The sequence below is a fragment of the Lagopus leucura genome, unplaced genomic scaffold, assembly GCF_019238085.1.
Source record: "Lagopus leucura isolate 7727_CA_CO unplaced genomic scaffold, USGS_WTPT01 Super-Scaffold_73, whole genome shotgun sequence".
NCBI classification, from domain to species: Eukaryota; Metazoa; Chordata; class Aves; order Galliformes; family Phasianidae; genus Lagopus; species Lagopus leucura.
Window position 1 is genome coordinate 63,291,599 of NW_024962252.1, and position 21,990 is coordinate 63,313,588.

Sequence of the window (21,990 nt, forward strand, 5' to 3'; positions counted from 1 at the left end):
GTGGCAGTGAGCCACTGGAGTGAAACTGGAGCTGCAGGAGGGTGTAGCCTCAGCAGACACTGCAAGCTCGCCCTTTTCATCCCGCATCAGAGAAAAGCCTGGCATGCCCAATGGTGGGGCTGTCTCTGCGGCCAGGTGTTGACCATGTTCAAGGACACCAGGGCTGAGATCTGCAAGGGCTGGTTCCGTGTTTGAGGTTTGATGCAGAGAGCTCAGAGCTGGGCAGGTAGCAGGAGATTTTAACTAAGGGAGGGATCCTATTGGACTGTGCATTTAAGAAGTTCCATGCCCTCTGTAACTCGGGATTTTAAAACCAAACACACGCTTACCTGCCACTGAGTTCAGGGTTTCACAACCTTGTTCATCTCCTGTTGTGCTTTTGCTGCCAGCCACATCACATCTCACATTAGACAGCAAAACACTGCCCTAGAGAGGATGCCAGTACTGAGGATGATCTGAAGATATAATGGCAAGATTTCGGAGACAAACAGGCATGGATACTCCTATATGCGTTGAAAAGAAAGAGATGCCACCCTCTCAGAAAAAATTACAGTTCCAGTAACACAAAACACAGCCTTGAGTACAAACGCTACACAGCCTCCCTTTTCTTTAATTGGCCCTTTGGTGGACCAGTCAGAGCTTGCTGTCAAAGATGATTTATGGAGAGCAATTAGGTGAAACAGAATTAATTCCTTTCCATTCTGCTATTTTTCACAGCAGTGCTGTGAGCAAAGCTTTCTCAGAGTGCATATTCCCATGTTTAGTCCCCATAATTGTACCCACTGTTGATGTCTGCAGGCTCCCTCCTGAGACCAAGTTGTCCAAGAATATAGATGCTGTCCAAATGTGTGAGCAGGGCCAGGTCTTGTACTCCAAATGTGGCAGTCATTTGATCAAACTTTGGGTGTGCAGAGCAGATCCTAAACTACACATCTCTGCTTTTTCTACAGTCAGCACAGAAGAGCTGTGCCTCCAGTGAGTGATTCATTGTGTCCTCATTCATAAGATCTCTCTGCAAATGACCGTGTCTTTTGACTGCCTAGAGGTGAAGCCTCATGGCCTATCTTACAGAAGCTATTAAATGTGTGTACCAAGTGAGATGAATCTCAACTAAAAGTCTAAGATAGGCAAAGGGCACGAATGCCAACATGAGCCTTACGGATGTGATGTACCCAGTGTACCATATTCAGACAGTGGTTAAAACGGGAATGTTCTTTAGCCCTCACAGAGATGCTGTGGATTAGGGTCACTCTCATATGTCAAACTAACATGAAGACTGGAGAAGGAAATGCTCAGCACCCCGGACACAGCTATAATGTGCTGAGCTCTGAGGGATGCTCTTGCTGCTGAAGGGGAATTGATACAGTTTGTCTCCTATGTGTATACTTCGGTGCATCTTAAGGGATGTTTTCATACTGCAGCAACTCACTCAGAGGGTATGGACAGCCCTTCCCACCTCCTCCCCTCCATCCCCCCCAGCATGAAGCTTCAAGTCACGATGCTGCATGAAATGTCATATCTCTGAGATCTCAGCCTTACTTCAAGTCTGCCTGAAAATGGCCTAAAGAGATGATGCCTGGGAAAGGCAGACGGAAAGCCCCATCCCAGGAGGCATTCAGGGCCAGGCTGGATGTGGATCTGGGCAGCCTGATCTAGTGATTGGCAACCCTGCCCACAGCAGGGAGGTTGAAACTAAATGATCTCTGGGTTCTTTTCAACCCAGGCCATTCTATGATTCTATGATGACTCTGTGAAAGAGACGAATGAGCAGAAAATGCTCCCCAGAATGTTTCAGTTCCCAGATTTCTACATCACTTTGTATCTACCATGCTGAAGTGTTTTACAAGAAAAGGGTCTTCAAGCAGTTTTGGTCTTTAACATGAAGTCTCCTTTTAAAGCAGAGAAGTACATTTTTCTCCTGACATAACTCTTGTTATTATTACCACTTTGTGCTGTCCGCAAGCCCTCAGATGTGGTTATAGGCTGGGGGAAAGTGAAACATTTGCATCTTATTTCAGGTAGAATAGTGCAGTAAATTGTGGATTTCTAATAGGAAAAGAATGGATGAAAGAAATTGATAATATCTCTCTCCATGAATGACATTGGCTGGTCTCTTCATTCATCGGGGCAATTATCTGTGTTAGATTTATGTATAGTAGGGACTATTAAACTCTGCATTGCGCTTGTAGCTGTGTAGATATGTTCCCTGCTGGAACAATGCTGTATGTATAAGATATGAGGTAATGGGGAGATAAAAGAGAAAGGCTATAAAAGTGTTTTTGAAAGGTGGATGTGGCAGGGAGATTAATGTGAAGAGATTACTTTGATACAAGAAAAAAAAAAAAAAAAAGGCAATTATACCTATTTGTCCTGGCCACTTTGCCACGGATAACTGCAAGGATACCAAAAGTAGCAATTATTTTTGTGGTATTCCACTACGGATAGTGTAGCAGAAATGCTAACTTGCAGCTGGACCCAGTGATTCAGCACCTGGTGGGAAGGCCAACCCAGGGAAGCTCAGGTGCATGCAATGTACCTGAATGACCAGAAGAGGTGGAGTCAGGATGCACCCCTTCCGAGACCTCATTTAAGGATTAGCAGTGCAAGTGAGGGTATCTTGCTGGAGTTCTCTGTGTGCTGGAGATCTTCTAAAGGTAAGCAGATTTTCTTCTCTTGTTTCTGCATCTATGGCTGCTGCATCTGGGCTTGTTCTCATTTGCTGTAGCCTAGGATTGTGACGCTCCACTGTTACTGTGCTGCTTTCCATCACATTATAGTATTATAGACAGACAATAGAAACATGTTGTTATAGCTCAGGGTACTGACAGACAGTATTAGATCCACTAACTTAAAAAGGCTTTGATCCTTAGTCATGCTTGTCCTCTGAGAAAAAGCTGAGTAGATTTTAACACTGGAAAAGGAGGTGAAGGCAGACAGTGAGAGGCTGTGACAGCAGGTTTTGTACGCTTTCACTTGGCAAGCTGTTACAATGGACGTACTGTCATATTAAAGCAGTGTAAAGAGGAGGGCTTGTGACAGGCCTGTGCAATTCCTCCATGCTTGCATTGTCTCAGTGCACAGCAGATTTCCATCCCCCTCTCTCAGCAGGGGTGATAGGGCAGGTCTGTCCTGGCCCTGCAGAGTGAATGCCTGCATAGCTGTGAAGGCACGGTCATCTGAGAGATAGATGTCAGAGTGCACGCAATTAGCTCCCAGTAGGCCTTCTCTGGAAAACCAATAGGCTGTTGTAGATGTGACTGGGCAGGATGTTAAGTTAACAGTGTAGAGTTCATGTGATGCACAGGCTGGCAATGTCAATTTTTTTTTTTTTTTTTTTTTTTCCTCTATACACCATGGCTAAACACCCATTCCTTAAAATGGATGGAGCTTTGTCTGTTACCTTCAGCCCTATTCAAGGGCTCTAAAATGTACAGAGAATGTGAGCACTAGTTCAACAGCTGCTGCCCACAGACCATCATTCAGGCTCCAAAGGTGTAGGCTGCTATTGGAGCCTTTAGGCAAAGGCTGTGTGAAGCACAGCTCCTGGGAACCACCAGCCCATAGCCAGGAGAGCTTGGACAGGTAGGATTTCACTTTTTCTATTACCGCAGAGGTGATACCTTTATTTCTGTTCTCCAGAGCTTTTGAGTGATGAGACTGCGTTTCCTCTTCCATCATTAATGCTGTCAGATTAGATTTCCTTGACTTGTTGCCTTTTCATTGAGAAGGCATAAGGTTTGATTTGGATTTCTGTGGCCTTAACTGCCTTTCACATGAGGAAGACTCTTAGCGCCTCTCTCTTCAGCTGTTAGTCAAGGTGACATAAATGGAACCTAAAAAGCCCAACATAGAAAACAATTATGCCCAGCTTCTTGCTGGGCTTTGTGCTACAGCTCTGAATTTCAGCCCTCATTTTAAAACATCTGGTATGAGCTTTTCTTAGTCACGCTTATGTAATTCCTTCTCCATCGACACCAGGTGGACCCTGGTCACTCAGCAACCTGATTAAGTCTTTCATAACCTTGTTGTCATTAAACCTCATGTGCTGTCGTCAGTTTAATGTTTCAGGGTTTATCCTCTGACTTGACTGATCCTAGGTTCTCTAGAGCTTGTTGGCTGCTAAGCCCTTCCATTGCTCTATCCTTCTATAAGGGGCTGTTTTTAGGCCAGATGATTTCATTTTGTGCTGTCTCCAGGGGCTTGAGAAACATGATTGGTTTGTCTGGGTCTCTTTATAGCTCTCCCTATATTTGCACTGATTTATGGGTAGAATTTACTATGTAGATTGAGGTGCCTCTGTGAAACTGAGCAGCTCTCTGTCCTTGCTTCCTTCTCTGAGTTTGTATGAAGTTATACAAAACATCTTTGTTCTGTCTCTGAGATTAGTCTCATTTTAAACTACTTGGTGCTCTTCTGAACTTTGCATTGATTTGAATCCAAATGTCACAGCCACAGTCACATGAAACCACAGTTTCTTATACTTTCCATTACTTTGGCCCATTGTAGTGTGGACTTCTGCCCAGTGTCTTGCAGCCTGGCAGGGTTTGCTCATGCTCCTGCACACATCTTTGCTAACTGGGAGCATGTTACAACTGAAACTGAGACTGGATGAAATTGAGCCCAGCTTGGGGTTAGTTTTTAAAGACTTTTCCTTCAGTTTTCAGCAGTAAGGCAATACAGGCTTTCTCTGGCCTGTTCTCTAGGGAAAACATCCTTCTCTTCTGTTTCCAGTGGCAGAAGAGAGGTAAAGGAAGGGGAGGTCAGGAAGGTCATGCAGAGTTTTAGGGGCTGTGCTGGGACTGCAAGAGCCAGGCCTGAGATCTAGACTGCCCTACTAAATGTCATGGCCAGCCTAGTGGAAAAATGCTTCAGAGCAATGAGAAAAAAGGGTTCTGGAAATCACGGGGAGGGGCTTTAATAACTGCCCTTTGAAAATCCTGTCTGATGTTTGTTTGTTGGTTTTTTTAAGAAAAAATCCCTTGGAGGGACTGAAAGATATCAGAATCTTATCTAAAGGAGGAGACCAAAATTACATGCTTACACCATTTTGCCCAGCAGAGAGATGCTAGATACCTCTAGGCAGTTGCTTTCTGTGTTGAATAGTAGCAGAAGAGGAGTCTGTCCCAGATGCGATCTTAATACTCAGACATGCTCACACCACCTGCGGCTCTGCCATCCCTGACTGCTGGCAAGGAGATGCTTACACAGAGCAGATGTATCCTGGGGCTGTGTCATTACCCTGAGTAGGGGTGACACCCAGGGCAGACCCCTGCTGCTACACGCAGGCCCCTTCTCTGCCCTCCCTGCACAAGCCTGGCAGTAGCATTGCTACTTCTCTCTTTGTGCACCCAGAATGAAAGACAAAAGACATCATTCTGTATGCTTTGGTGAGTAATGACAGCATTATCTGTGCTGGCAGCTGCAGTATCAGGCAGCTCTCTAAGTACTTTACCAGGGCAAACAGGCATAGCTATCTGAGCCGCAGGTCCAGGTTTTGTTTGAGCCGAGCCAGCACTGCTGCATTCATACGCTACTTTGAAAGAGGAGTTGTTTAACGAACAAAAGGGTGCTTTTATGATTATTTATTTTTATTCTTTTCTTTTGAGCTGTGAAACACCAAGTGGCAGTGTAGGAGAGGAGCCAGCTGCTGCACCTCCTCAACCCTTTCATCACAGGAAAGCCGCACAGAAACTCAGATTGTATTGGGAAAATGGATGTCAGAGCATCCACTGGGCTTCTGGGGAGCTTAGGGTTTACAAAGGCTTCCATTAGTGTGTGTTCCAGCACCCTGACCAGAGGCAGTCCTACTTGTTTTCTCACTGAGAGCATCCTGGACTGAATTCACTGAATTCGTTCAGTTCCATCCCCCAGGCAGTAAGCTGAAATCTTATTCTACAGTTAATACTGAAAAGGTGGAACAACAAGGCAAGGTAAAATAAACCCAAAACCACAGCAAACATTTAAGTGCTTGCTTAGGATCCATCCAGTAAAAACAAAGGAGTAGGAAACTCTGCTCTCTGACTGCTTTTTGCCACTTACTGCATCCTCAGAAACTTCAGTCACGAGCTTTCGTTATTTCCTGTAAGAAAACAGCAGTGGGCCTCCGTTTAACTTTCATCCCCCTTGCTTCCAGAGCTGTTGGCTGGGCAAAGCGAAAGGTTAATGACGTTTCCAAGCGCTGCGTGACCGGGGTCCTCCACACGGTGGCAGCTTCGGCTCAGGAGAAAGGAGCGGCGGTAGGCGGCCGGCGGCCGGAGCTGCTGCTCTGCTGTGTCCTGTGCTGTGCTGTCCTGCGAGCTTCTGGGCTCCAGGCAGCCCCACTGTGGATGCAAGCAGCTCAATGGGAGCTGGTGCGACTGCAGCAGCTTGTATATGTAGCCTTGCTACATATACAGCCTGCCAACGGAAGCTGTATCGTACCAAATGTCGTTATAAGCTGCAGCAGTGCCTGCTGGTGTTAATATGTTTGCAGGTGTTGTATTGTTAGGTGAGCTTTGGAGATAGGTGTGCACCAGCAGAAGGGTCATCCGCAAGAGAAGAGGAGATGCAGAGGTGGTGGTGGTGCTGCTGCAGGGAGCTGGGAGCAGCCTCCTCCATCATGCAGCAGGGCTTGTGCCACTGCTAGAGCACCTTGGGAACATGGTGCCCCATGCATCGTTTTGGGGAGACCTTAGCTACTTGAGTCAGTCCCACAGCTGCCCACTCACAATGCGTGTGCCCAGGTATAGACAGTGAAGCTGTGAGGGATCTGGAGAACAAGTCTTACAGGGAGCAGCAGAAGGAACTGGGGTTATTTAGTCTGTAGAAGAGGAGACTCACAGGCTTTATTGCTCTTTATCTGAAATGAGGTCGTAGCAAGGTTGGGGGGGTTGGTCTCTTCTCCCAGTCTGACTGGTAGAATGAGAAGCAATGGCCTCAAGTTGTACCAGAGGAGATTTGGATTGGATATTAGGACTCAGAAAGAGTGGTGAGGCACTGACACAGGCTGCCCAGGGAAGTGCATTGCGTCACCGTTCCTGGAAGTGTTGAAGAACTGTGTAGATGTGGCATGAGGGATGTAGTAGGCATGGTGGGTTGATGGTTGGACTAGGTGATGTTACTGGTCTTTCACTGATTTTATGATTCTATAACCAAGTCGAGCACGGCACTGATTCAGTTTTCATGCTGAAAAATTGGCATTAGGGTTAACCTTTGCTCACATGGTCCCTGGGTTTAGTTGTGCTTCTCTTCACTGTGAGAACCAGCATCAGCAGCAGGATAATCTCTTTCATCATCTGCACTTTGAATGCTATTATTGAGAAGCATTTTTGCAATCCTCTTTACACAAAAAATTGGGCAAGTGCTGAGTACATCCCTCATGTTCACCAGCTGCTTTCACAGAAGTGTGTCCTGCCAACAAGGGCAGAAGTCAGGTGTACAGAGAGAACATGGGAAAATAAAAATTACATACAAAGCTTTTCCTTATCAAAGTGTTATTAAAATAGTAAAAAAAAATTACTTTGCACAGCCTTTCCCCATCAGAGATAAGGAAAAACAAACAAAAAATGGCAACTTGCCATAGTTGTCACAGAATGGGGGAAGGCTGATTTATTGTCATGCAGAAACCTGCCTGGCCTATCAGCAGGTCTGTACTACCTGACTCCTCCCTACTTATTTACTCTGGGAAAATTCAATGAGTACTTTGTGTGCAGTGGAAGTGAGAACAGACCCTGAAAGTCTGGCAGGAGATAGAGAATCAAATTTCAGACCTCGTGGCAGTGAATCTGCCAGTAGTTAATATGAGTGCTTTGACTAAGCAAGAAAAGAAAAAATCCCCTTAAAGTGGCTAACTGATACTAGGAGCCTAGACACTGTTCTTGCACACTGTTCACGTTTCCCTGGGCTTATTGGTGGTTTTTTTTTTTTTCTTTTTGAAAAGACAACAGTGTTCTCCTAAATGTGCTGTACGAAGGAGCACTGCCCAGCTGGGGTCAGGTTTGCTGGGTGTGATGGTTCACTGACACAGTGACACTGAAATAGTATTTCTATTTCTGCAGAATGAGCCAGGTTAAGCTGACCTTAGCTCAGAAATTTCTATTTCCATCATAGGCAGTAGACAGGCACTTAGAGAGGAGTCTGTGAAGTGCTACATGGATCTAAAACTCGTGACTGCTTATTGTGTGGCATCTCCTGAGTTAGCACCTGAACTATCATGTTCTGCATCTTCTGATGACTGTGCCCTTAGTGATTTCGTGCAAAATTTTGCTTCATTTAAACACTTTCAGTTTCTACAGTGTCCTGTGGCTGTGTCTTCTTCAGTTTGTGTATGAAGCAGGACACTTCCTTTCTTTTACATTTTCTGCCTGTAATTTTACTGAGAACTTGCTAATTATGGCAAAATGGAGCCAACATTTGGTGTGTGACTTCATCATTTTGCATTTTCTCTTCCAATCCCAGTGGTTATTCTTCCAAACCAAAATGCCATGTTCTCCCCAGGCACTTGGTTGCTCTACAAAGATTATACTGGGGGTTTCACAAAATCTCTTCCTTCCAGCATGCCTGCCATCTCACAGCAATCACTACACCTATCCTTAAAGCAATATTTCCTGTCCACTTCTTGGCAAGTTCTCCCACACAGGCTTCCTCTTTCTCTTTCCTGTCATTTTTGTAGCTTGTCCCCTCCTTGTCCAGACCTGATGTGATGTTCCTTTTTCAAAACAAAAGGGAGAGAAGAGTTGTGAATGTTGATGGTGAATAGAGATTTGTGATTGCCAACCAAAGTCCACAAGTTGTACAGATAAACTCTTTTGGTCCTGCTTTCTATTCAAGGTAAATCAGTCTTAAAGAAAGATACTCTACAATTTAGTACCATGTGCACATAGTCACGTATCATACACTCTGAGTTAATCCTATGTGAATTCATAATCAATGCAGGCCAGAAGTGTCAACTCAGCCTATGAAGAGCTTGTATTGATGTTCTTAGCACTGCCTTTGGGCTGAGTCTGAGCACATCATTCCTTATCCTCTCTCTGGAGTAAATTCTTTCTCCATAAATCCCATCTGAACTTCACAGGTGACTATTGGGATGCTGTCCTAGTAGTATGTCTGGCCCCTTTGAGTTCAGGTCTCAGAGTGAATTATGGAAGACTGGAAAACAAAGGGGGGGAAAAAAAAAAGTAAAATATTTACTACTATTTCTGCACAAAGTGCTGAATTTTATACGGCCCTTCCCAGAACTTGGATCAATGGGTGCTTCAGCAGAACAAGGTGTTCTTCAGCAAAAGAATTGCTGGCTTGCTGATCAATTGAAGTTTGGTGTTGGGCAAAAATATTTTTTTCCTACTGAAGACCTAATTACTCACTTCTGGCTACAAGATCAACATTACTCTACTGGGGTTAAAAATTCTGAACCATATCTGGCAGTTTTTACATAAGTAAGAAGTGGCAGGAACACACCCCAGAAGTTTTCTTGGGCAATAAAGCTATCCCCTATTTGCACTTCAGAAGAGAAAGGCTGGTAAAGGGATTTCTTTTTAATGGAACAAAGGAGATGAGGAAGGCTGCAATCAGAGCAGTGACTGCAGTATCAGCAGGAGCAGATTCTCAGCCACTCTCTGCTTCCTTTCTGGAGAAGGCAGCTGTGACCATGAATAACAAACAGGAAAAACAGAGGCAGGTCTTTTTTTTTTTTTTTCTTTTTTTAATAAAAGTAGGGCAAGGGGAGGGATGAGAAGCTTGGGCTTGCTTATGTAAGGGTGAGTACAAAAGGGAGTTCCAAGACCCCCTCCAGAGATCAGGAGGAGTGAAGCAAAAGAAGGGCAGGAACTTCTTCGTTGAACAGCAAGCTTGAGAGGTTTGTGCTTCTTTATACCTTTATTGTGGGTATTGAAAGATGAGAGTTGCAACAGAAAATCAGGGCTTTCTTTGTACAGGCAATGATTTTAGGAGGGATCTTGCTTCTATGTTCTTGAATCCCTAGCTGCTGGAAAGCCCTGGGGAACTGGTGGAATTGCTGTCTTTGGAGGCTTTCAAGAAAAGGCAGGTATGGCACCTAGGGATGTGGCTTAGTGGGTGGGCATGGTGGTGATGGTTTGACAGCTGGATGAGATGACCTAAGCGGTCTTTTCCAACCTTATGATTGTATGAAAGTTTTTCAACCACTTTTTTCCCAGTGCAATTCTTCTGCCATGGTTCTCTTTAGGGACAAGAGTCATCACAGCTGACAGGCAGGATACTTTTTCTCTGGCAGAGTGGTCAGGTGTTGGAACAGGCTGCCTAGGAAGGTGGTGGGGTTACCATCCTTGAAGGTGTTCTAGAAATGTTTAGGTGTTGTACTGAGGGATGTAGTTTAGTGAGAATATTGGTGAGTTGTGGACAGTTGAATTGGGTAATCTTTGAGGTCTTTTTCAACCCTGGTGATTCTGTGATAGAGACCGTCATCCTGCTGAAGTCTAGCTCTTCAAGCACAGCATCATTCCTAAAATGATGGCAGCTCAACAAAATTAAGCCTGACAAAAGCGTCCACGTATAGTAATTGGGATAATGCTTGTGCTCTCTACCTTAAAAAGAGCTCAGAAGTGAAATGAAAACCTGTAATTAAGTCATACTAGGAAAAAATATGTTCCCAGTTGTGACAATGCATACTCTCTATAATCTTAGAGTATCTTCTTTAGTATAAAATGAAAAAGTAAATGTCAGAGATCTAAGAAATACACTACTGAATGATGCATAATTGTAGGGGAATGCTAATTGAATGAGCATAAGGGACTGGCAAATTTGGTGGGATTTGTGTCTGAGCTTTGCACTGGGGCATAAACATGGGCGGAAATCAAAGTCTTTACCACCATAAGGCACAGTTCCCACCATGCTGTTGAGAACTGTGCCTACAGACAGCAAAAGGAGAGCGTGATTCACTGCAGGAGCTGCAATGTGATGTGGTTACAGCCTACAGGGCAGCTGGAAGCTGGGATTACCCAGGCTGTTCCCTCTGGGTGCTACAACAGCATTTCTGTATCACATGTGAGGCAAAATGACTTAAGAAAAAAAAAAAAAAAAAGTACAGTAGCTAAGGGCTAGATTTCCCATCCAGTACATAACATCCACAATAAATACGTAAGTCTGGCAGCTTATTACTGAGCAACCCTCATTAAGGATACTTTTCAGTTTTACAGAGCACAAGGTGCCCTTTGCTGAAACAGCCCAGACTTCAGTGTTCTTGATACTGAGAACTTCAGATGGAGCTTGCATTTTCTCTGTGCCCAGGCCTGGCTCAGTAGGATGCAGCAGGCTGGCTGTGGTCCATGGGCATGGTGCTCAGAACATGCTGCTAGGCCCAATGCCTCCTACAGGCCTGGCTGCTTTGGTAACACATGCACCTTCACTGGCCCTGGGGAATGGAAGGCTAAAAAGGGAGATTGCAATCTGAGACCCAGCTCTGTCTCTTCAGCGTTTAGCTGAACACAATGCATTCTTAATGCAAGAGCTGCTTCTCCCATTGCTTAGATGTATGGCTGGGCTCCATGCATCTTATAGCCATTTGGAGATGGTGCAGATGCACAGGGCTTGTTCTGCAGCCAGACGCTCCTTAGATTCAGATGGAGAAAACATGTTAAATATTTCAAGCTGTTTGTTTAGGCCTTGTTGCATGACAGCATGCCATATGTGGCTATGCTCAGGACTGCTTTCAAGCCTCATTACAGCTTAAGTAGTGAAACTGTTCAAATGAAAAGCAGTGCTGCAGAGATGGACACTTTCCATCCCTCCATCAGGGCTCAGATGTCACTGACAGACCCTTCAGTTTCACCACTTCCAACAGCCCAAACTCATCTAAAACTTTGTTCAGTCTTTCTTGGCTTGCTTCTTGAAGTCCTCGTGTGACTGAACTCTATAGCACAAATTGGGCCTGACTGGCTCTTTAAAACTGAGACCCTAGGATGTTGTCAGTTCTATTCCCATTAAGGCCATAGGATTTAAATTGCTGACTATAATGATGGTGCTGAATGAGACCATCTATGTCACCCCCAGTTTAATTTACCACTTACTTGCTTAAAGAGGAAGAGGGGCCATACAGGGGAGTAGGTCTCTTCCAACCTGAGCAATACTATGACTCTAGGCCAAAGCTGGAGGTTTGCTTCCAAAGCAGCAGAAAGATCTCTGAATCCCTCTCTATTTTCCTAAATAGGACTGTTGGAAGTTGAGACTGGGAGAGGCGAATTCTGTTACCTGGATCTGGTGTCCTAATCCCTTCTAGTTTTCATCCTCTTATTTCCAGCACATTTGCTTTGAAAAGGAAAATGAATAAACTGTTGATGTTACGGATAGATTAAGAGGATAAAAAGTGAAATATCCCACTCGCTGATGTGTCACAATCACACTGACAAGCCACAAGTTAGAGATTCTTATCCAAGAAGAAAAATATCTGATCTGACTGCAAAAACTGCAGGCACAAGGAAATCTGCATTTATTTGAGTCTAGCACAAAATGAGCAGAGTTATTTTCAGGTCCTATAATCAGTTCTTCTGCATAACAAAACATCAATGTCCATCTTAGTCAATGTGTAACAGCAGGCTACACAAATGAGCTGGGTCGGGTTAAAGGTTGTGTATTGATCTCTAGGGTTTTTTGCGCATCGTCCAGTGTTAAATTGCACTCGAGTTTCATTGGGTCCTTTCTGGTCTGATTTAACTTTCTTCAGCCTTCCCACCCATGAGGTAGCTTTGTGCAATGCTACTGGAGACATTTGGGAAGGCCCCCAAATTGGGAAGGGCATAAATGCCCCTGCAGCCACCATGCACTGCTCAAAAGGAACCACAAGGAGTCTGCCCCAGAGGACAGGGCATCTGTGGGGGACAGCAGCACGGACAGTAAGCACACATGGTGGGTTTGCTCTGAATGCCAGTTGTTCAGCTCAAGTTTTCTTCCTTTTCTGAAAGGCTCTGTGTGTATTTACTTAGGGAAATACAGCATGTTTGCTTTGCACAGATCAGGTTGTTTAAGTGGCAGCAGTGAGAACTGCCCTCCTGCTGTTTCTGCCTGTGAGAGTTGGTGTGGTGGCTCTGGGGGAAGCAATCTGCCAGCACCAGCTGCTGTGAGGATGAAGGCAGAGAGTGGAGGGAACAGCAGCACCAGCTACTGCTGCCGATGTGCTGATTTAGAAGATGGGATGGGATTAACTACAACAGCAGAAATTCCTTTTGTAAGCCAACCTGTTAGACGTGCCTACAGCCTGGGAATGTGAATGCATGTTAACAGGCACGTACCTAGTGAGGTGTCTGTCTAATTACCAAGTGTCTATTCCTCTCAGGTTTTACATTTGCAAGAGGGTGGTGATACTGCAGACCCGAGCATTATTAGGCATGAAACACCTGGAGGTCCCTGAGCAAAATGAATATTGTTATACCTTGTAAATCAGGTGGGGTGTCAGCTCTCGAATGGCTGGATTCAATCCATAGCGCTTCCACTCTATGTAAATTAAAGCGTTAGTGAGACAGACATTGCACTGCGTCTTCCTAAAAGTGTCAAGCTACCAGGCTGGCACTAGTTGGAGACTGGCACCACTCAAAAACTGGAGGAAGAAGGTGGAGATCAGAGCTTGGTTAGCGTTTTGCTTGTTCAACAAACTCTGCAGAGACTGGAAAGGGCAATAAGAAGGTGAAAAGAGCTGAAACAAACAAGATATGACTAGTGGTGTAAAAATGTAGCCCTGAATAATAGCATTATGGCCTATAATAAGCATTACTCTCACAGAAGAGTAATGTCTTACACATTTGGATTTCAACTATGTGAATCTGAAGTTGTAGACTACAAACCCAAGGAAGGTGCAGCAGAGTTATTAGTTATTAAAAAAAAAAAAAAGATACAGGAGAAGTGAGAATTATAAATACAGAGAAGTTGTCAGTGTGTTTATGTATACAAGTGTATATGGATATGTATGTGCACGCATACATGTTGTGCCTTTCTTGTAACCTATATGCAGCTGATCCCTTGTGCTAAAACACTGGTAATGTCCATGTTCAGGAGAAGTCTCCATTTCTAGTCAGGAAAAACAAGAGTGGCAGGAAAACTTTTACTGGAGAAAAGGATTACTTGTGCAATAGAGAAAAACTGAGTTTATCTTTCTTAATCCTGTTTTTAAGTGACAAAAGTGCTATGAAGATAAATACTTGGTTTCAGCGGCAACACACTTGTGTAAGAGAGCCTTGAGGCAGTTTGTCTAGAAGCTAGAATGAATGTTTGCACTAGGCTGTGGAAATATGAAGTGCTTTGTTAGTGCTATGCACTACACTGACTTGACATACAGACCAGGAGAGCTCAGTGGTGGGACCTTAAGAGAACTGGTTTTCAAACCCACTTCCCCTGTAACAGCAGGCAAATAGCTTAGCTTGTCCTCATGTCAGCAAGATTTAGTGCAGCAGTATGCAGACAGATCTTTGACTAGGTCCCAGGAGCAACATAGCTGCATTGTTATAATGTTTTGAAAGAACTAGCAGCCTAGTTTGCAAGCCTAGCTCATTGAAACTGCAGCCCTGTTTCTTCCAGTGCACAGTCTTCAGGTTGTGACAGTGGGTAATGTAGTCAGATCCACATTTAGCGTTTTCCCATCTGCAGCCACTGAATCTGGTGGTCACTCCACCCTGGCCTTTTTGTTGAGCAAACAGTGCAGGTAGCACTAGACACTGCTTCCTGCCTTTGTAACACATGAAGTGCGAGCACCTCACCATAAAGGAAACAGTATTTATAACAGGCTGATCAGTCTTTCCTCCCTGCTTTTTCTTTCAGCAAATGCCGTGGAAGTGGTTTTTCAACATGAAGCTGGCAGCAGACCTTCTCTGTTTGCTCCTGTGCTTCACTGCAGTGGGTTGCGATCGGGTCTACGTCCACCCTTTCAGTTTGAATGCTATCAATGAGAGTGCCTGTGAGGAGCTGGAACACTTGGCCCAGGAAGGAAAGAAAACATTTGTGCCTGCCTCCATTGAATCCCAAACTACGCCTGCCTATGAAGAGGATGTGAAGAATGAAGTCAGGGTAGATTCCCCTAGCCTAAGTGTCCGTGGAAGGCAGAAACTGATCTACCTGAAGGACTTTGTGCATGTCCTCGGCATGCGATTTTACAGTTTGCAGAGGGAAGCACGGCAGGGCCAAAATGTCCTGTTGTCCCCTACCAGTCTCTATGGCTCCTTGGCGTCTTTCTACTTGGGTGCATCCAATCAGACAGCTGCTGATTTGCAGGGTTTGCTGGGATTTGTTCCCCCCTCTGGAGACTTCGATTGCACCTCCAGGGTGGATGGGCACAAGCTCCTTGCAAGCCTGAGGACTATCGAAAACCTTGTCAAAACCCAGGATGAGGATCTGCTCTTTTCCAAGATGTTCTGCCTCTTCTCTGCCCCTGGCATACCCTTATCTCAACAGTTTGTGCATAACTTGCTCCGCTCTGCTGATGCTTTTTACACACGAGCTGTGGACTTTACAAACCCAAGTGAGGCAACAAAACAAATAAATGCCTTTGTGGAGGCCAAAAGCAATGGCCAAAGCAAGCACATACTGACAGACCTCGACCCAACTACTGACTTGGTGTTCGCAGTGGATGTTCGCATGGCAGGTGAGAGGGAGGCAAGTACTTATGTTGAGGCAGGCTGGGTGGAAGAAAGGTTAGCTACTGTGCTTCCCAGGGTAGAAACAGGGCCAAGAGGTGAGAGAGAAGAGCTCACTCGCATGGGAACCTTGAGCACTGCTCCATGCAGTGTCCTGTTCCTGGGGTTCTGCCCACATGCTGCCTTCTTTCAGCCAGCCTCAAGATAGCCAGGGCAATGGAGAAGTGGAGGGGGTGGCATCAGGAGACTTTTCCTAGACCAGGCAGCTAAGGTGAAGAAGGGCTTGGGAAGGTGAATAATAGAGTGCTATGCATGATTTCTTACAAACAAGTATCTAAATGTCCTGAGGGGCTTTGGGCAAAAGTCATCTGGAAAATAGGTTTAAAGCAAACAAAAGCAATACCTTTCCACAGGCTAAAGGAAATATCAAGGTCAGAAAGTAAGCCACCAGTTAAGGAAGCTGGGAGAATATCCAAAAACTAGAAATAGGGCAATCTCATAATTATGTGGTGTTATTCCATTGCTGATGTGCCAGAACTCCCTCTGTTTTGCATCTAAGAGTGTAGTTGGTTTTCAGCATCCTAATGCCTGAATGCAATATCAGAGATCGCAAATTTTTGGGCAGTCTGTGTACCGGTGACCGTATTTCAGAAAATTTGCAGTGAATCATAAGTTTCTAAGTGGGCTTCTACTGCTAGCACTGGAGCTCTGGTGTTCATAAAACGCTTTTGTACCTTTATCTTCTCAACTGCAAACTTGATTTCAGATTTCCTTTGCCTTTCATGAGTGCTGTCAGAGGATGCTCTGTAATGCTCATTAACTGATTCCAAATTCTGCAGAAGAGGTGTGACAGACCATCACCTTTTAGTCTATGTGAGGTCTACCATAGAGATAGCACTACAAAAATAATTTTTGTATTGAAGACTAGGACACAGTCACAAGAGCAGAATTTTCTTTTAACAGAGAAACTTTTCTTCTTCTATATAGGAAACTTGTAATTTTATTTGCTTAGCAACACATTTTTGAAGCTCTGAACGGCACTAGGTCAGCTGTTCTGCCTCCTCTTTCAAAACAATGCACTTGAGATGCTGCATTCTCCACCTGTGGGCTGGAGAATATTGGCTCAAGGATGAAATAATTAGATAAGTAACTCTTTATTAATAAATGTGGGAAATGGATGGCAGCATTGGCTTGGCCATTTGGCTACGGAGGGACAACCATGACAGCTTATGCTGTCTTGTTCCATGTTCTGCCTTGTAGCTGCAGGAAGAAAAAAAAAAAAACCCCAATATTTTGCTCTGACACATATTATAGAGGTTTATGAAATGCTTCCAAGAGCCAAAGGATTGATAGAATGACGTGGCAGAAATCTGAAGGCTAAATTTCCTCAAATAGTCTCAAGTGCTGCTCACTTCTCACAGTTGTTTTCACATTCATAGACTTACTGCTGAGCAGGAACTGCTATTCAGAATCCAGCAGGGAACATTAAGTGCAAATCTTACTGATTCAACTTTTTTTTTTTTTTTTTTTTTTTTTTTTGAGGTTGCAAAATAATTACCAACCAGTGAGTGAAGACACTGCAGTTGCATACATGATTTTAAACCCACTGGCATTTAGCAAAACAGCGTGCAACGAAAAGGTGATATTCCCAAGCAGCATCCTTGCTTCGGAGGGCAGACTTTCTGCATCTAAAGTCATATTAAATGCTCCAGAAGCAATCAGCTTCCTGGCACGTTTTGTTAAGCCTTTCTGGAAGCTCCTTTCATTTAATGGGAATGCAGAAACTGCCTGGAGCTAATCCAAGGTCTATGCCCCCAGGCATTCACCCTTGCCAGAGGGCAGTGCTGCTTCGGGGAAAGGAGTGAGAAACACCAGTAGGCAGCCTACTGATTGCTTGCTGCCTCACAAAGAGTTGAACATCACTTTATTTTCCTCTCCTCAAGACCAGGTTAGGTTTTTTAAAAATCAGTTACTATCCCAATTTAATGCATTTAACCTGAAATTTCAGTTCTATTCATTTCTCTTTTAATTCTGTTCTTGGCTTCTGCTCTCCTGGGCCTAAGTTTGGCAAGGTTACAGATGCTGTGAAAGTGGCTCGTTACTGCTTTCAGGTGCTTTCTCTTTCTCCTGAGATGTGGAAAAAAAAACAGTGAGCAACTCTCTTCTGTTATTTTATTGTGTTCATAGAATGGCTTAGTTTGGAACAGAGCCTAAAGCCTTCCCAGTTTCAGCCCCCTGCCATGGGCAGGGCTGCCACCCACCAGCTCAGGCTGCCCAGGGCTCTATCCAACCTGGCTGAGAGCCTCCAGGGATGGGGCACCCACAGCTTCTCTGAGCAGCTGTGCCAGTGCCTTGCCTGCCTTGCATCTGCCTTCCTGGCTGCCTCAGCTGTGAGAGGGCACTGCATGAGAGCTGCCCTGGCAGATGGGTTCAAAATATGCAGCTGTTGTGCACAGTCATCACAGCTGCATGGGGGATGTAGAAGGAATCCATGTCTTCTGCATCTCACTATAAGCCATTCAAGAACTGCTTAGCAGCTTGGGAGGGAGTAAACAACTGAGCAGGCGGAAATTTCAGCCAGCTTTGTAGCCCTTTCTGGTTACAAAAAGTGGTGTAAACACAGCAGTTTTGATCAGTCTTGATAGCATTTCAGAACCTGTGCTGTGAGTCTGTCCCAGCCTCTACCTGATGCTACCAAAAGGCATATTAAGGTAGGTTACACAAGCTTACAGTAGCTAAATGCAATTGTGCATGTGCAATCCTTGCCAGAGACAGTGTGTTATAAACAAACATAGCCCCCAGTTAAGGGGCAGAGGGGAGAATGAAAAAGGAGAATCAATTTAAAATCTTTTGATGTTTTTTTGTTTGTTTGTTTTTTTAGTGAATGCTAAGAAAGCCTCTCGGATGAAAGAGCCTCAGGAGTTCTGGGTTGATTCAAACAGGGCAATCTCAGTCCCCATGCTGTCAGTAACTGGGACGTTCAAGTACATGACCGACACCAGTGAGACCTTTTCTGCAACAGAAGTCCCTGTTGGCAAGAACGTTCTGCTGGTGCTGCTGCAGCCCATCAATGGCAATGACCTGGACAAAGTAGAGGCTGAGCTTCCCTTGCAGTCATCAGCCTGGCTTGAAAATCTGTCCCCAAGGTACATTTTGGACACCATATGATTTCCTGTAAGAATGAATGGGTGAGGGTGTGCAGTGCAGCTCTGCCTACTTCCTGCTCTACAGCAAGGTTTGGATCCTGTCACTGAGAATGTAGCGTTTAATGCAGAGGTGCACAGAAACCCAGGGATGCCACATTATTAGTAGGAAAAACTTCCACTGTGTGGCAACTGACAGATCTATACAATGTGAAATGCGTTACAACAGATACGTGATGACAGAAGGACAGGCACAATAGAAAGGTGCTATAAAGGAAGGGAAGAAGATTGCTGACCCGTATCAGAAGATTCCAAGGTTCACAGGAGAAAGTTTCACCAAGGGATCCCCAACCAGAGATCCTTCCCCTGTGGGGGAAGCCCTTAAATGAGGCCTAACAGAGGTGCAGCCAGGTTCCACACCTTCTGGTCACACAGCTGAAGTGCCTTCACCTGTGCTTCCAGGGCTGACCAGGTCCATCCTTCAGGTGCTCTATCAGTGGTTCAGGTCCTGACTCAACAGCTGCCCAAAAACTACCCATACACTCTGCTCTGATACTACAGGATACACTCATCTTTTTTTTTTTTTTTTTTTTTTTTTACTTTTTTTTTCCCCTCCAGAAAAATTAAATTAACTTTGCCTGAGTTAAGAATAGAAGACAGCTGTGATCTACAAGAATTTCTTGCAGATATGAAGCTGCCTGCGCTGTTGGGGAAGGAGGCAGATCTCAGTAAAATAAGCAACACCCACTTCACGGTTGGAAAGGTACAGTACACATCACTGGTGTTCAACAAAATATGCCTCCTGTAGCTGTATAACTTCAGAATCATAGAATTATTAAGGTTGGGAAAGATCACTAAAATTATCCAGTCCAACTGTCAACCCAAGCTTTTTTCTCGTTATGGAATAAATATTTCAATGGCTTATTTAACATCCGTGAGCCTGGTGGTTACAGGTGATCCAAGTTACTGATTATTGCATGTGCTTTTTTTATTTACTTAAATTCTTATCATATCCTGATGGCTCACCCTTTGCATTACAGATAATGAACAAAGCCTTTTTCAAACTGAGCAGCGATGGAACACATCAACCAGAAGACACCACAGCACAGGAAAAAGATTCAGTGCCACAGGAAGTAATGCTGAACAAACCGTTTCTTTTAGCAGTTTTTGAAGCAAAGTCAAGGGCAATGCTTTTCCTTGGTAGAGTAACAAACCCCCTGCAGGAGGTTTAAATGCAAGCAGCAAGGAAGAGGGGAGAAGAAAAAGGATGCACGCTTCCCATCACCTTTTTGTACTAATAAGCTGTTTTTATGATCATATTGAGTGCTCTACCCTACTTGTAGGTCAAGGGGAAAAGGTTTGAAATACAGCTTTTTAAAAGCTAAAAAAAATTACAACATCCCATCTTTTATTTGTTTCATGCAAACCACCCAGTTCCCTTCTTTCCTTCTCCCCCTCTTGTCTTCCTCTGCTCCACCATTTTTCAAGGCAGTGGGGATAAAACAGTAATCAGCAAGTCAACTTACACTGTTACTTTATAAGTGCAAATGCCATTTACTACAGCAAGGTAGGAAAAAGGATCAGTTTTGCAAGACATCTCTCCAATTTTTCAAATTATCCACAGGGATTTCTAGCTTGATCAGCAGTATTTGCCTTTAAAATGCTGCCAACAGCATGGGAAGGCTTTACTTGTACCACTGAGGCAAGATTTTTGCCTTGCAAGCAAAAACACAGTTGTAGGAAGTTTCTTCTTTCTGCAGCCTCGATGGACACATTTATTTCTCAACTCTGTGGAAAAACTAAAAATAGGGCTGGTAGCATTAATGAAGTGCTGCAGATGAATTCTCATAGCTTGACAGCAGTTTCTCTGATTATTTAGAAAAAAAGAAAAAAGAGGCCCACTTACTATTCCAATACAATTTCATTAATTTCACTACTTAGAATGTTTACTGATATGGGATGCATTTATTACGGTCTTATGGTGAAAAAAAGAACATTACTGGTTAGAGTAGATCTGTAAGCCTTAACACATCCAAACTATATTTTCTGAGGGGGGTGGGAAAAAAAGAACATTATAGTATTAGTGGCAGTAGTCTATACTAATGGTGGGTGTGCTGCTATGTGTTAATAAAATGGTTTTAACAGTCCAAATTTCAGCAGTCGCAGAACTTGGGAACATTAAACTGGAACAACAGATTATTAAGACTTGAATCCTGAATGAGAAAGGGAGAAACTGGGAGTGAAATCTTGGTACTGCAAAAGCCTGCAAGAGCTTTTCCCTTTGATTTTATTGGCACACAAGACTTCCACCTCACATTTTTAGATTTGCCTTTGGAGCTGATGGCATTCAGACAGTAACTGCAAACCCCTCTGCAGTACGATACCAGATGTATTCCGCAGAGAGCAGTATCTCACTGTCATCCACAGCGGTACAGATTTCTATCTTGCCCAAAACCACTCATGTCAGCAGCTAGCTATCGGTGCTACAGATACACAGTGGATTCTTCTACTTAATAAAAAAGACTACTAATAACACAACTCACTCTTGTGAATACTAGGATTTCAAATGCTATAATATCCATGCATTTATCTAATTATTCTGTATGTATTCCTGATGCTTTAACATATAAATACTGCGCTTGCAATATACACAGCAGCAATTAACTATGAATTTGCAGAACAAGAAAGCTACTAATAAAACCGACTTCTAATTGCTTTGCCACAGTTCAGTTGGGTTTATGCCTGTAACAACTCGATCTCTTGTTCCAACTTTTGAAATTTGCTCTAAATCAGATTTATGTTTTACAAGACAGTAAGTTGCAAGTTAGTGCCAATGCTATAGCTGTAAGCATGAAACAGACAGCTTCCAAGTATTCATAAAGGCTCGATTAAGTTATTCCACTTACTTATTCATTGAAGCCAGAAGGTACAATCAACCGCAAATAAAACTGCAGATCATAAAAGTTTCCATTTTTACCATGAAGATGGGAATGTAATGTAAGGGAGTCCCTGGCAATGATGCCGTTAAGTTCTAGGACAAAACACCATTATTTGTAGTTGGGGACTACAAGATACTAAAGGACTCTGTGCACTGCTCAGTATTACAGAGAAGAGAAACAAGGAAAATACTGGCAGTAGAAAGCAGCTGTCCATTGACACCCTGAGGATGAAAAGGAAGAAAGTAGATGCATCCAGCTGGATGCCTAAGTCTGAGAGTCCAAATGGATTCATCCTAGGGAACTCACAGCTGGCTGATGTTATTGTAAGACCTATTTTTC

General features: G+C 44.0%; 1 protein-coding gene across 3 annotated transcripts; it reads left to right on the plus strand.

Annotated features, from left to right (window-relative positions):
* The first annotated feature begins 2,632 nt into the window (after positions 1 to 2,632).
* Positions 2,633 to 20,768, plus strand: AGT (angiotensinogen). 3 transcript variants are annotated; one of them, XM_042878110.1, is made up of 5 exons: positions 2,633 to 2,654; positions 14,758 to 15,577; positions 18,451 to 18,715; positions 19,331 to 19,475; positions 19,753 to 20,768. In XM_042878110.1, exons 2-5 carry the CDS (start codon positions 14,761 to 14,763, stop codon positions 19,942 to 19,944), a joined length of 1,419 nt encoding a protein of 472 aa, XP_042734044.1. In that variant the 5' UTR covers positions 2,633 to 2,654; positions 14,758 to 14,760; the 3' UTR covers positions 19,945 to 20,768. The 3 variants fall into 3 exon arrangements, with proteins under 3 accessions (XP_042734044.1, XP_042734035.1, XP_042734027.1); XM_042878101.1 differs by lacking the exon at positions 2,633 to 2,654 and adding an exon at positions 9,740 to 9,832; XM_042878093.1 differs by lacking the exon at positions 2,633 to 2,654 and adding an exon at positions 12,691 to 12,855.
* The last annotated feature ends 1,222 nt before the right edge of the window (positions 20,769 to 21,990 follow it).